This window comes from Delphinus delphis, chromosome 1 (genome assembly GCF_949987515.2).
Source record: "Delphinus delphis chromosome 1, mDelDel1.2, whole genome shotgun sequence".
Classification (NCBI taxonomy): domain Eukaryota; kingdom Metazoa; phylum Chordata; class Mammalia; order Artiodactyla; family Delphinidae; genus Delphinus; species Delphinus delphis.
In genome coordinates this window covers 95,740,521-95,755,315 of record NC_082683.1, presented here as the reverse complement: position 1 = coordinate 95,755,315, position 14,795 = coordinate 95,740,521, and the positions used below count along the sequence as shown (strand labels likewise).

General features: G+C 43.3%; 1 protein-coding gene across 1 annotated transcript; it reads left to right on the top strand.

Annotated features, from left to right (window-relative positions):
* Positions 1 to 5,201: 5,201 nt before the first annotated feature.
* On the top strand, positions 5,202 to 14,596 carry GNAT2 (G protein subunit alpha transducin 2). The gene is made up of 8 exons (XM_060026787.1): positions 5,202 to 5,319; positions 7,051 to 7,093; positions 7,396 to 7,537; positions 8,283 to 8,440; positions 10,354 to 10,482; positions 10,714 to 10,843; positions 12,526 to 12,679; positions 13,218 to 14,596. The coding sequence occupies exons 1-8, from the start codon at positions 5,202 to 5,204 to the stop codon at positions 13,406 to 13,408; spliced, it is 1,065 nt and encodes a 354-aa protein (XP_059882770.1). The 3' UTR covers positions 13,409 to 14,596.
* Positions 14,597 to 14,795: the final 199 nt, after the last annotated feature.

The following is a 14,795-nucleotide window of genomic DNA, read 5'->3' as shown; positions in this document are numbered from 1 at the left end:
CCAGGAAATTGTTCTTCTAAAAAGCACTGCAAGAAAAATATGCACAAAATTGTTCATAACTGCAATGTTTATCACATAGAAAGGTTGGAAACTTAAAGGTCCAACAATAGGAAAATGTTTAAATTATGTCATATGCATACAATGAAATACAACCATTAAAAATTGTTCTTGAAGAATCTCTTAATAAGGTGAAAATGTTTACAATGTAAAGTTAGGTGAAAAAAATGGATGCACAAATCTGTACATACAGTATGACCCTAATTATGTGACATATATGCATAGAAAACAAACACATCAAAAAGTGTAACAAATGATTATTGGTGAGTGGTGGAATTATGGCTTATATTTATTTTCCTCTTTATACTTATTTGCATTTTAAAAACTGTCTACAATGCATATCCATGATTTTTATAATCAAGGAAATGGAAAGCAACAAAAGTCTATAAAAATCTGTAATAGCCTCCACATTCCACCTAGTTAAGACTCTCCTATGTCTTAACCCCGGACTAAATTAGTCTTGGGGCCTAATTTTGAGGCTGTTGGGCTCTCAACATTGAATAATAAAATAAATCTCAAAATTAAAAATCAAGTCCCAGGTAACCATGTAGAAGGTCATCTATATTCTGATACAATACAAAATTTGACATAACTTTAAAGGGTGGTATCTTGCATTGGGCCAGGTCTTTTTAGGATTCCCCCTTAATCCAGACCTACCTACCTGTTTACCTACCTAACCAGCCCATAGGTGGCAATTCCTGCCCTCCACCCTACCTAGGAAAACCAGTTCACTAGTCCCTTCATGCTCCTCCCTCGTCCCATCTACAACACACCCTTCACCCTGTAACCCTCCCCTATTTCTAGACTTTCAGTATGCTGTCCCTGCTAGGAAGTCTGCCCTGATTACAGCTAAGCCGCTATCTCCCCACCTATACAACATCAGCAAGAATCTTAGTGGGGTTTCATTGTCTATGCAGAACAGTTTGGGAAATGAAGGAGTGAGTCATCCTCTCCGACCTCCAGCTGTTTTCATATTGGGGACATAATGTTGTCTTTGAGCCTCTGGGATCTTCCCTAGCTTGAAACCAGCTTCATCATTGCCTAGCCTGTACCCCAGATGGCTCCTGGAATGGGCCTCCCTGAACCTTAGGCCCCCAATGACAATGCACTCCTTAATTCTCTGAAGAACTGCTTCTCTTAGCTTCTCGCCTGATGCTCACCTGTGATGTCAGCCTCCTACCAAGGACAAACCACTTTCAGCAGATATTAGACTTGGGAGAGAATACCTGCAGCCTCAAAAAGATCATTGGCCATGAGTTTCCTAAACCAAACATTATGCCTAGATCCTTCTAGAATCAAGCTGTTCAGCTCTTTTTCTCAGCTTCTCCCAGGAGCCAGTCCCCCACCCCAGTCACCCCGCATTGTTTATAGCACCATGCAGCTGTATCCAACCATACTTGCTTATAAGTCTTAAATGGGTTTTAGCCAAACCCTTTGTCATTCAAGGCCCTTCACTGGCTAGCCCCAATTTTCCTTTCCTGTTCTCGTCTCCCAGCCCTCCCCTCCATGCACTTTCCACACTTTTACTCCAGTCCAGTCATATCTAACTTCCCAGTCTTCTCTGAGCACACTTTGTACCTCATGCCTCCATGCTTTTTCTCATGCTCTTTCCTCTCCTCCAAATGTCTCCTCCTATTGTTGTTCTGCTTCTCTTTTGAAAGTCTGCTCATTTTGCAATTTTTCTCTCCCTTCTTCTACTAGAGAATTTATCAACTTGACAGTGAGATGTGTAATTGTCTTTTCTACCAGGGGTAGAGGCTAGGTTTTAAACAGCTCTGAATTCTCCAGCACTAGCACAGTGCTCCTTTAACTAAATTGTTTCTCTGTGCATTTACACCAAATCTTCCTTCGGACTGGAAGGCCCTGAAGGGAGTTCCTCTTTCTTCATGCCCACCCCCCAACTCCAGCTGGGACAAGGCTTTACACACAATCCCTACCACTGGGTATAAGACAGATCCTAAGACTTCCCCTTAACTCAGGAAGCAGGATTAAATTAGTTGGAAAACAGTGATTTTTTTTCTTTCATTCAAAATATTGTAACTATTCAAACAACAAAGTCTAAACAGAGGAAGCTTTCCCCACGTTGAGACTCCATATTACACAGCTTCAAGGCACCAACGCACACTCTTCCTCTGAACAGCTTCCTCTGTTGCTAAAGAAGCTAAAAAATTTTGCAGGGTTATACGGGCTGTGGACTAGGACGCATGAGCTCTAGCTGATTCTGATACTAACTTGTTTAGTAACATGTGGATAGCCTTTCTGTGCTTCAATTCCCTCACCTCTAAAATGGGAGGGAATAGCACCTACTCTACCAGGACACTGAACCCAAATGGGATAATAAAGGAGAAGAGCCACAGGAAAGGCACAGGAGCTTAAGACAGGAGGCAGGAGGCATCAGGATGGTCCATGCATAGTAGCGGGCAGGTCTGTGCAATTAGAGGGCAGGTGAGGGCCAGGAGTTCCCATAGTCAGCTTAGTAGTGGGAATTGGGAGCCCAGCAAGCTAGGAAACAAGGAGAAGCAGCACAGAAGTTTGCTGAGGTGGTAGGTAAAAAAGGAACAAGCTCAAACATTTTTCCCACTTGTGAAACAAGTCAGTGGCTCCTTTAACAATGCAAGTGCTGCTGTTACTGAGCTCATGCATTTGTCCGTCTTTTTTTGCCCAACGTTCTTTCTCGGGCTGCTTTTGTGGGGTAGTGGAAAGAAAGATTGCCTGGCTTGTTTACTAAGCTATATGACCTTGAATAAAAGTTACTTAACCCTCAAGTCTCAGTTATCTGGTCTGTAATTTGGGGACAAGAGCACTTACCTTGAAGTCAGTGTGAGAATTAACTGAGATGAGCCACGTAAACTGTCTAGCACAGCTCCTGGCAGTTCCTTGCTCTGAACAGTGCAGGCTGCAGCGCAGCTCTGGCCTAGGTATAAGTTACCAATATTGTGGGTAGGTTAGGCAGGGCTGGTGAGGTATCATTACTGAAACTTTATAGCCAAGATTCCAAGACAGTCACAATTTCAAAGACTCTCCTGTTTTCCCTTAAGTCAATAAGCACCTGCCAATTTTTGATTGGGAAAAGATGATCACCATGGAAGGCACCTTGGCGGCTGCCTGCTTCTCCATCAGCCCTGAGAGTCTGGGCTCCAGGCCCAGGGCTTCTCAGCCAGATACCCAGATATGCAGGCGAGAGGCAGTGGGTAGGAGGAAGGTGATCAGGGATAGCTCAGGGTACCTGGTAGATGGGAGACCTAGGTTCTACCTCCCACTTTCTCAGTCTACCTGGCCACGGCTGCGCAATTCCACTCTAAAAGGAAAGAGCAAGTTAAATACTTGGAGCTCAGTGTTTCTCTGCATTGGCTGCGCATTAGAACCACCTGGGAGATTTGAAACTCTTCATGCCTGGACTGAAAATCAGTATTTTTTTCTTTTTTTAAGTTCAGTATTTTTTTCTTTTTTTAAGTTCTCTGGGTAAATTCCAATATACACCAAAAGCTGAGAACCACTAGTCTAGATCAGGGTTTTTCAAACTGTATTAGTTTAGAATATAGTTTCTCAGGCTCAAGAATTGGCACTACTACAGGAACTTACTGATTCTAAAACACACTCTTTTAAAAACACACATATATTAACCTCTTTGAAATCAGAATGATCTTCCATTCAGTGCCATCTAAAGTTTGATGAAATATAGAAACGAGCAACCCAGGTAATTCTTATTATTTGGCCAGTTTGAGGAAAACACAGTTCTCTAGTACTCCCTAGGGCAGAGCTTTCCAATCTTTAGTATCCTTAGAGTCACCTGTGATCTGTTAAAATGCAAGTTCCGAATCAGAAGGTCTGTGTTAAGGCCTAAGATTCTGCACTTATAAGAAGCTCCCAGGTGATCTGTGCTGGGCCTTTCACCACATTTTCGGTAGCAACATTCTAAAGTATGTCCCTCTGAGGAGCTTCCACAGCAACTCATTTAAGTAAACTGAAATAATTGGCATAGACAAGTATGACCAATGGAGAGAGTCTTTGATATGTCTGTGAGGCAGTTTGTAGGCTGCACACTCATTTCTCCCTGGGAAGGGGCAGCTGCGACGAGAGACAGAGGAAGGGCTGCCCTGACCTTTGAGGAGCCAGAGGCTAGAGTCTAATTTCCCAAGGAAGCACTGTTATGTGAGGCAGCACAAACCCTCTACACTGAATACCAGCAAAGTTCACTTGCCAAGTGAAGTTAGGTCCCAGGTGGCTTTAGTGGGTAAGCAGCCCCGTTCTCTCTACCACATACCCTTTTTCCTTCTTTCCCTCACTCATCAAAACTTCATTGAGGATCCACTAATAAACCACAAGGTCTGAAGGATTCAAAGATGAATCAGATTTGGTACCTGACCTTCGGGGGGAGGAATTCAGTCTGGAGGAAACCCATCTGTAAAACAGACAATAATGAAGTGATTAAGTGCTAATAACAGGAGTATGTATAAAGAGATGAGCCAACATAAAGGAACAACACTAATAGCTTCCTGGTGCAGCAGCCACTGGAGGAGCTGGAGGAAACATTTCTAATCTTTCCAAAAAGGGGTAAACCCCAAACAAAGATTCCTTGCCAGGACCGGCCTGCTATGATGGAAGAGTGTGCGTTGGTGCCTTGAAGCTGTGTAATCTGGAGTCTCAACGTGGGGAAAGCTTCCTCTGTTTGTGTCTCTAATCTCTAGCTCTAAGATGCAAGTGAATCTAAGAAGGAAGAGACTTTTAGGGGATCAGTCCCTCAAAAGGATGGGGCAACCATTATCTTATTCCAGAGAGTTCCAGCATCTGCATCCTATCCTCCTGTGTCAGAATCCAGCACATCATTTCCCTAGGTCTTTGCCCTTTATCATATTGAGCTCTTAATTGGCTCAACCCATCACATTGCTAGATATAAAGGCTACAATCCCTAGACTAAGTAGGTCTCTGGCTGGGGTACGTAGCCTCAGGCAAGACAGGCAGGGTACAAGAATATAGAGCCCACTCCCTCACCCAGCTCCCTACAGACTGGCTTTTTAGGAGGACTAAGAAACTGATACGTGATCCCAATTTACTTTTTCCTTATCTTCCATCTCTCAGATAGGAAACCCTAGAGGACAAGCTTAAGGGCCAGAGGAAGCCACCAAGGAGGAGACGGCAGAAAGATGGGGAGTGGAGCCAGTGCTGAGGACAAAGAACTGGCCAAGAGGTCCAAAGAGCTAGAAAAGAAGCTGCAGGAGGATGCTGACAAGGAAGCCAAGACCGTCAAGCTGCTATTGCTGGGTGAGCGAGATGGGAAGATGGGCCAGAGAAGGAGAAGGTACTGCTCCTTCCTGCTTATCCTGGATGGTAGGTGGGTTCTAGCCCACTGTGTGGGGAGGAGGGATGGAAGGTTATTTTTCCTCTCCCCATCCAGTCTCAGGCTAGGGGATCAGGAGCTCTAGGGCTGAGCACAGCCACCCCAATGAGATGCAGAATGCCAAAGTTACTCTGGAACTGTTCTGCTCTTCCTTGAACCAGGAATAGTGTGTGAGGGCCAGGACGCACCCACCCATCTCCAAATTTAACCAAACCTAACACCTAACAACTTAGCAAATATCATGAACTCTGGGCTTGCAGACACTTACTGAATCTACAAACAGAAACTCTGAGTCAAGGACTCAGAAAAGGACAGTGGACTCAGAAGTCCTACCATATAATCAGTGTCATGTAGTGCCAAGGATAGGCCTAATGGTTCTTACCAAGTATATGGTTCCTTCTCCTTGCTTTCAGTAAAAAAATTTGTAAAAATATTAGAAGTGGGGAGCCCTGAGTGGGGATGAATGGAGTCTTTAGAGAAGTCCTTTCCTGGCTTTCTATTCAGCAGCTGCCTCTAAAGCCCCTGCCAGATGGGAGGCTCATCAGCTTGATGAGCTCCTAAGCAGATCACAGGTTTGTGCTGAAAAAAGAAAAGCACCTCAGTCGGTCAGAAATTGATCATGGCTGTAAACAGAGCCAAAACAATAGAGTTTGGGACACCTGGCTTAGGAAAGAAACCCAATGGTAGTACAGAGGTAGGCAAGCTGGAGCAGGTAGGATCTTTATAGCAGAAGACTGGCTGGCTGGGCTGGGTTTCCAAACCCATGAGGAGCCTGGGAACTAGAGCCCCAAACTAAGGCACCTCCTTTCCCTCAGCCGATCTGTGGCATGGCCCTAAGGACACACTAAAGAGCACATCTCTGTAAGCAGACTCCAAGGAGCCCAGGAGGCTACAGAGGGGAAAGAGATGGCAAGGACCCTGAGAGATCTTTTAAGCCTAAGCAGCTTTCTTCTACATTCAGGGTAAGAAGCTTAGAGGGACCAAGCACAGGATAAGTGGAGGGGGGGGGTTGGTTTAAGGCATCAGGGGTAGTGTAGAGTGGGGGAGAGAGCTGAAGGGTATGCGGGTCTTTGATAGAGGGAGAGTGGGGTGTGAATGAGGATCTAAGAACATTTTAGCCAATAATGGAAACAGTAAGATAACGAAAAAATAGTATTTCAGTGAGGTGATCCAGCTTTCTCCAATCCCACCCCAAGATCACTCTCCTGAGTAAAAACAGGCAGAGTAGAAATGTGTTAAAGGAGTTCCCCTGAATCTATCAGTGGTTCTCAACGAGATCTTGTACATCTCCACCCCCACCCCAAGACACTTGGAAACGTCGGGAACATTTTTGGTCGTCACAGCTAGAAGACTGGAGTGCTATTGGCCTCTGCCAGGAGTGCTGCTAAACACCCTACAATGCACAGGACAGCCCTCCACAGAAAAAACCATCCAGCCCAAAGTGTCAATACTGCAGAGGTTGAGAAACTCTCCTCTAATTCCAGATCAAATGGCCTGAGCTCAAAGCTGGCAGAAATTGGGGCAGTAATCATCCCTATGTGTTCTCCCCTAACAAGGCTCCCAAGCGAGCAGTGGCTTAGACTTCTCACGGGCCATCTCCTGGAGGGTTGGGGAGAGCCGGTGGAAATCTGAAGCATAAGCATTTCTCCCTGCAGGTGCTGGGGAGTCAGGAAAGAGCACTATCGTCAAACAGATGAAGTGAGTAGGAACAAAGCCCCAAAGGACTGAGGTAGGGTGAAGACGTCAGTAGAGCCAGTGGAAGCATGGAGGATAAAGGGCTCTTTATCTGGGTTCCTAAGGAACCCAGATGTAAAGGATATAAAGGATCTTATTCCCAATGTCCCTCATCTGCATGCCCCGTGTCCCTCACTCTCCACTTCCGTACAGCAGTAAGAATAGAGAGATTGGGTTCTTATGACCCTTTAAATACTCCCAGAGTCCCAATCCCTTAGGTCTGGTTACTCAGGTCCAACGAAGGGCTGGGTGTCTCCTCCTTGCAGGATCATTCATCAGGATGGCTATTCACCAGAAGAATGCCTGGAGTACAAGGCCATCATCTACGGGAATGTGCTACAGTCCATCCTGGCTATCATCCGGGCCATGCCCACGCTGGGCATTGACTTTGCTGAAGCAAGCTGTGTGGTACGTGGTTAACGCTATGTGGTTAAGGGTGGGAGGAAAGGCTAATGAGGAGAACAGGCCAGTGGCCAACGAGCTATGAGGAAACATGGGTCAGAAAAAAGTTTATGTAACTAAAATCCCATTTGCTGAGCTTTAAATCTTTTTACTTCAGTCCTAGCAAAGCATGCAATTCCTACCTTTATAATAAATGTTCATTAAAAAAAAAAAAAATCTGCTCTCAGCTTCCTCTGCCTTTTGGTCTTATTTTACCATTTAAATTGTTCCCCTCAGGTTCTTTGCCCTGGCTGTGGAACTTTTATAGGCCAAATTCCTAGTTCCAGTTATTGTCCTTTTCCTAGATTTCAATCATTGAAAAAACAAAGGTGATAGGTTCCTGTCTATCATCTTGTCCATTTCATGATCAATCTGGTCTTTAAACTTCCAATCTCCCTGCAGCAGAGCACCCACACTTTGTGGCAGGACACTCACTTTTGGACTAAGGATGGAAGATGGAAACACCACAGAGGAAGCCCCTGGGACCTCTGTTATCCACTAGATATCCCAGGACTGGATATATTGCCACCCTCTGCATCTCAGAAGCACCCTCAAAAATTAATCAGTGTTTATTTTAGAATCTTTGCTGGACACCATCTCCACCTTAGGCTTTGGTTGCAATGCAAAATGCTTTCCTTTCAGCAGAATTCCCAAAAGCCTCCTGGAAAGCCATTACTCCCGTGTAATTCTCATCCTGGTTTCTGCCTTACAGGATGATGGGCGACAGCTCAACAACCTGGCTGACTCCATTGAGGAGGGCACTATGCCTCCCGAGCTGGTGGAGGTCATCAAGAAGTTGTGGAAGGATAGTGGGGTGCAAGCCTGCTTTGACAGAGCTGCAGAGTACCAGCTCAATGACTCGGCATCCTAGTAAGACTCTGACTGGGGAGGGGGTGGGATGAGGTGTCGGCAACCTTCTAGGAGAAATCACAGCCAGCTGAAAATTTTAGGCACTGGCAGCTGGAGACCCAAGGACTGAATTCAGGCTGCATGCCTGTCTTATTAGGCTTGAGCAGTGTTTTACTATGCTTTGAATTTAATGCCTTTACATTGGGACATTTGCGACAGTTCCCACCACTCTGTATTGCTTTACACTGGTTCACTGCAGCCTACAAAGCTGAAGACTCAAAATTCAAAACAGAGGTGCTCTGTTTAACAGCCCTCAGCCCCTGCCTTCTTAATTCAAACACGTAGCCTCTCCTTTCAGAATCATGAACACTAATACAGCCCTGCGGTCTGCCACGCATTCTCCTAGGAGGCATGATTCATCATGGCCCTCTCAGGGCTGAAATTTCTAGCTGGCAACACAGGCTGTACTTAAGTCACTAGCCTAAAATGAAAATCTCCTTCACCCACAGCATCTTATGTCAAGGTGCCAGGGCACAGGACACAAACTGCCAGGGCAAACCAAAGAAAGTTGGTCAGGGGTTAGAGAGTACCAGCTATGCAAAGTTGGTCCCCAAAAGATAAGGTACGCAGAGTTTATCAATCCTACCTCAAACAGCATGATATCATAGATGGGCATGAGCTTCCGAGGCAAACAGACCTGGGTTTAGGCCCTGTTTTATCACCTTTTCTTATAATAAAGTTATCATTTACTATCCCTGGAGTACTCACTCGCTCAGGCCTAGGCACTGCTCAGTGCATTAGGTACACCTTTTCATTTAATCTGCACAATATGCCCTTATGGTAGAAAGTATTTTTTATTAGTCCTATTTATAGATGGAAAACCTGAGGTTCAGAGAAGAAAATTAACTTGCCCAAAGTCATATAGATAAATGGCAGAGGCTGGATTGAAATCCAGGTCTATTTGTCCACAAAGTTGAATGTTTTTTACAATATAGCACAATGCCTCTTGTCCTGGACAAGTTATTTAACTCTTCTGGATTTTTCCTTCATCTGTAAAATGGGATATGAAACTTGAAGGTTTATGAGGTTAAATGAGAATTTAAATGTGAAAATGTCTGGCATATACTTAATTTGCCCTCCCTCTTTCTCTCAGTCCTCTCACTTCACATCTGTTTTTTTTTTTTTTTTTTACTTTTTAATGCTAACTATCAAACAAATACAAAAGCAGAATAATACAATCAATCACCTGGCTTCAACTGTTACCAACCGATGGCCACTCTAGTTTCATTTTATCTCCATTTCCCACTGGAATATTTTGAAGTGAACTCCAGATATATAATTTCATCCTAAAAATTTCACTATGTTAGCTCTAAAAAATAAAAGATTCTTTAAAAAAAAAAAGAATCACAACATAATCATCACATCTAAATATTTAATAATTCCTTAATGTCATCAAATATCCAAGTCAGTGTTCATTCAATTTTCCCCAATTATCTCGAATGTTTTCCCTTCAACTTGATTCAGGATATAAACAAGGTCCATGCATTGCACTGGTTCACATCTCATATATTTCTAAAATCTCTTTTAATCTACTCCTGCTTCTTGATGGAATTTTGGCACCCATTTAAACCACCAAGTCTCATTCAAGGGTCTAGAAAACCTTGTAGTCAGGTGAAACACAAGGAAAAGTTATCTGACTTGACTTAAATGGGACAGAACCTCTGCCCCAAATGGGCTTGTCCCTCAGCCCATCCCACACTTCCTTTTGTAAGGACACAAGAGGGTTTGAAGGAAAGACTCCTATATTTAACAATATGAATTCTAGGCTGGTTCTATCACTAAGTTAGCTATATGCCTTTGGGGAAAACCCTTCACCTTTCTTGACTTTGGCTGTGGAAAATTTAATATTATCAATGCCAATCACTTTTTTCCAGCTACCTGAATCAATTAGACCGAATTACAGCCCCTGACTACCTCCCTAATGAGCAAGATGTGCTACGATCCAGAGTCAAAACCACAGGCATCATTGAGACCAAGTTTTCTGTCAAAGACTTGAACTTCAGGTGAGTACACGGTTCCCTGGGAGCATGTCAGATACCCAAAAAGGGACATAGGTATGCTTCTTGGCTTTCACAAAAGCCCAGTCTGACTTCCTCCTACTTCTCCCCCTTTCCTTTCCACTTCCCATCTTACCGCTAACTGGCCCCAAAGTTGCCACCTCTGTGGGGTAAACACCAAGTGCATGTGTGTCACACAGTAGGTATACGTTTGAAAACAGGTGTTTCTTCTCTCAGGATGTTTGATGTGGGAGGGCAGAGATCAGAGAGAAAGAAGTGGATCCACTGCTTTGAGGGAGTCACCTGCATCATTTTCTGTGCAGCCCTCAGTGCCTATGATATGGTGCTGGTGGAAGATGACGAAGTGGTGAGTGACCTTTGCACCAAGCAGCTTTGATAGATAATTCCCCTGTGACCTTTCCTCTAAACTTTGTGTCACTCCATTACCCCAACTTGGGTGATTTCAGCTAACACTAATAGTCTAGCAGTCTTCTAGCAGACCAATGTCTCAAGCAAATAATTCTAAGAAAACTTCTTCTGCAGGTTCTAGGTTAGCACTTTAGAACTCCAGATTTACTGAGAGCTTGGTCTCCAATTAGACATCCAAGTATTACTTGGGACATCAAAAATCTCATAAGAGAAACTGAGTATTAAAGGGATAAGTGATCATTAACTTCGCAAGGCAAAGGAGTTACTTAGTAGTCTCCCAGGCTGCCTATGGAAGTAAAGGATAGGAGATGAAAATGATAGAGCAGAAAGAACAACATACGATGTGTATCTTTATGCAACATGATAGAGGGGTTGCATACTAACCTCACTTGGAAGCCTAAATATATACTCAGTGTCAACAGGACTACAGAGAGACTAGCAAACCAGTTTTCTCACATGCCACTTAAATTGGCAGCTGGAGAACTACCTGAAGGTGGTTCTCTTGAGCCTGTGGAGTTTTACAAGACAGGAGCTCTGCAGGAACAGTGTCAGCCCATCCAGGTACCTTCCAAGTTTAAGACAGGGCATGTCAAAGGCATGGAAAATGCCAATTTTACAAATGCATCTGCTCTATAAACGGAGGCCCACAGTTTACTGATAGAAGACAAAGCTTCTATCCTTCTATTCCCTGCTCCAGTTCTTCTCCCTTCTCCTTAGTAGTTCAGGTTCACATTAGAGCACTCTGAATATCTTCTAGCCAAAATGTCTTAGAGGGTCATGCATTTTCCAAGATCTCTTCCATCTTTAACCTTGAAGTCTAGAAGGCCTTAAAGGGTTTTTATAGGAGTATTAGCAATGAGAAAAGGCTACTAATTAGTTTTATAAGGTGAAAAGACTGAGCCCAAGTCAGCTAATAGCACACTTCAAGACCCTAAAGGTCTACTCCCTAACAATAGGCTGGTTTGGGGCACTGGGTAACCTCTGGACTCTGCAGATTACAGCACTACTTCTCACTCATTGAAAGTGGCAATCAGAGAAGGAAATAAGGCAGAAGTGCTTGTGCTGTGGCACTGGGAAATTCTTTAGCCCTTACCATTTGGCACAAGGGCCAAATAATCCCTATTATGTTCCTGCCTGAACTGAGATCTTGGACTGTATAACAGAAGCCTATCAAAATCATCCTGGAGATGTATGTGGACATGTTAACTTGGGCCCAGTTTCAACCCTGAATCAGCAGCCCTTAAGGATATCAAAATCCTAAGCTGTGCCCTGGTTGCCAAAGATCTGCATAACATTTACTGTACACCTATACACCACCTACTATCATGGACACTATGCATACATGATCTCATCTAACCTTCATAATAATCCTGATAGGGAAACTGAGACTCAGAAAAGCTCAGGACTTTCCCCCAAATCATACAGTTGTGATATAAAGAGGATTAGAAGGAAGTCAGATCTCTTTGGCTCTACTCTACCACACTAAAAAAGAGATAAGCTGTTCCCCATCTTTCCTTTTACATTTGGAACACTGGTTTCTTCAAGGGGAGCAAGAACAGGAAGTAGGCAGATATCCCATAAGCCCAACCTGATATCTCTGATGGTGTTTCCTCTTAATAGAATCGTATGCATGAGTCACTGCACCTGTTCAACAGTATATGCAACCACAAGTTCTTTGCGGCTACTTCCATTGTCCTCTTTCTCAACAAGAAGGACCTCTTTGAGGAAAAAATCAAGAAAGTCCATCTCAGCATTTGTTTTCCAGAGTATGATGGTAAGTGCCAGGGGCTGGAGACAATTCTTTCATAGTAATGACAGGTGGCTGCCTCATTTCCTATACCAAGGAGACATAAAGGAACTTGTCTATAAGGAGTAGTAAGTGAAACTCCTCTGCTTTGCCAAGTTGATGATCCCTTATCCCTTTAATATTCAGTTCCTCTTATGAGCTTTATAATGTCCAAGTGATATTTGGATGTCTAACCCGAGAAAGTTGAGCATTCAGTTAGAGGTTTAAATTCCGATGTCTCCAGAATAGAGCAGACATTAGATTCAGGAGACCCACAGACTGCTCAGATGATAACTGCCAGAAACCGAGGGTGGAGACATAGAGACACCTCTCTCCTCAATTTCTTTGCTCAACTCAAGTGGGAAACACTGGAGTGCAATAAAGGAGAGGGCCCTCCCTCTAAAAATAGGCCCCCAACTGCAGCTGTCTAATACAACATTTCGAGGATCAAGTGAGTCACTTAAAAAGTGAGCAACTAAGAAGGGTTAATTTATCCCACTTCTTCACTATTTTTCTGGAAAACCAGGGAACAACTCTTACGAGGATGCAGGGAATTATATCAAGAGTCAATTCCTTGACCTCAACATGAGAAAAGATGTCAAAGAAATCTACAGTCACATGACCTGTGCCACAGACACCCAGAATGTCAAATTTGTATTTGATGCAGTTACAGATATTATTATCAAAGAAAACCTCAAGGACTGTGGACTCTTCTAATTCTCACCATTCCTCAAGTATACGTTCTATAAACAGGTTCAGAATCTGGGTAATTTCAAGCAGAAAATTTTAGGTCAATATACCATGACAAGAATACATCCATTCTCCCTTGGAGATGGAGTAGGTATGATTGCAATTGTGTCTCATACATTCTTTTAAAAGTGGGATAGCTAGTACAGTTTAAAGAATGCAAGGCCAGGAGTCAGAAGACCCAGGTTCCAGTACTGGTTCTGCAACTTACTACAAAAATGTAAATATTTCATTTCTGTGAGCCTTGAGTTCCTCATCTATAAAATGAAGATAACTTCTCTATACTACTTCACAGGGTTATTCTAATGATCACAAACATAACTGAAGGAGGGGAAGGCACATAAAAGCTGTGTGGTGAGTGACAGAAAGAAATCCTATATAAAAGCTCCCATGTATGAAATTCAACACCAGGTTTTTAGATGAATTATCCCAAACAAAAAGGCAAACCTTCCCTGCAGTCTGCAAAAAAACTAATTAAAAACAGAACCTCACTAAACCTACCACCCCTTTTTACTAACAGACCTTTATGTGCCTTAGCTCAGAGACCTGAATCACCAGATAGAAGATGGGAGTTTCTTAGTTTCTAAGGTACACATCCAGAAAGGCTTTTTTTTTTTTTTTGGTCGCTCACACTGTTTGCAGGATCTTAGTTCTCCGACCAGGGATTGAACCCCGGCCCTCGGCAGTGAAAGCTCAGAGTCTTAACCACTGGACCTCCAGGGGATTCCCAAAAATGATTTTTATTAAGCACAGATTATCCCTCTGCTCCCAAACTGCCAAAAAAACTGTGTTCCCTATATCTCTGTAAGTATAGGGATACTTATCCCTGTAAGTAACTTTATCAGCTATACAAGACACGTTCTGAATAAACTTGGAGGACAGAACACACTCCCACTTGGAGTATTAATGATTTTATTGCTGCCACTTCTCTATCACAGAATTTAGAATAAGTGAGCAATCCTAAAATCCTTGTTTCAACCACTACATGTTTCAGGAGAACAAAAAAGCCAGCTGATTTTGCTTTAGGCATCAAAAATCTTCGCAGCTGGGTCCATGAGATGCCTGGCTGAAAACAACATCTCCCCAAACAGGCCAACAATTAAATTATTCCCTGAACTCCTTTGGGGGGAAACAAAGCTTGTATTTATCTTGACAGGAGGTGGTGAAGTCAAGTATAGATTTAGCATTTACAACTACTAGTGAGGAAAGCTCTGGGCATCCAAGATTTAGTATATAAAAGAAAGAGTCAATTAAAATGAGTATCTGCTCCTTGCCAAAAATACACATTCACACTTAGGCTACTACTAGCAATATTGATACTAGAGAGCCATATGAGCTTGAAATACACTGAAGAATA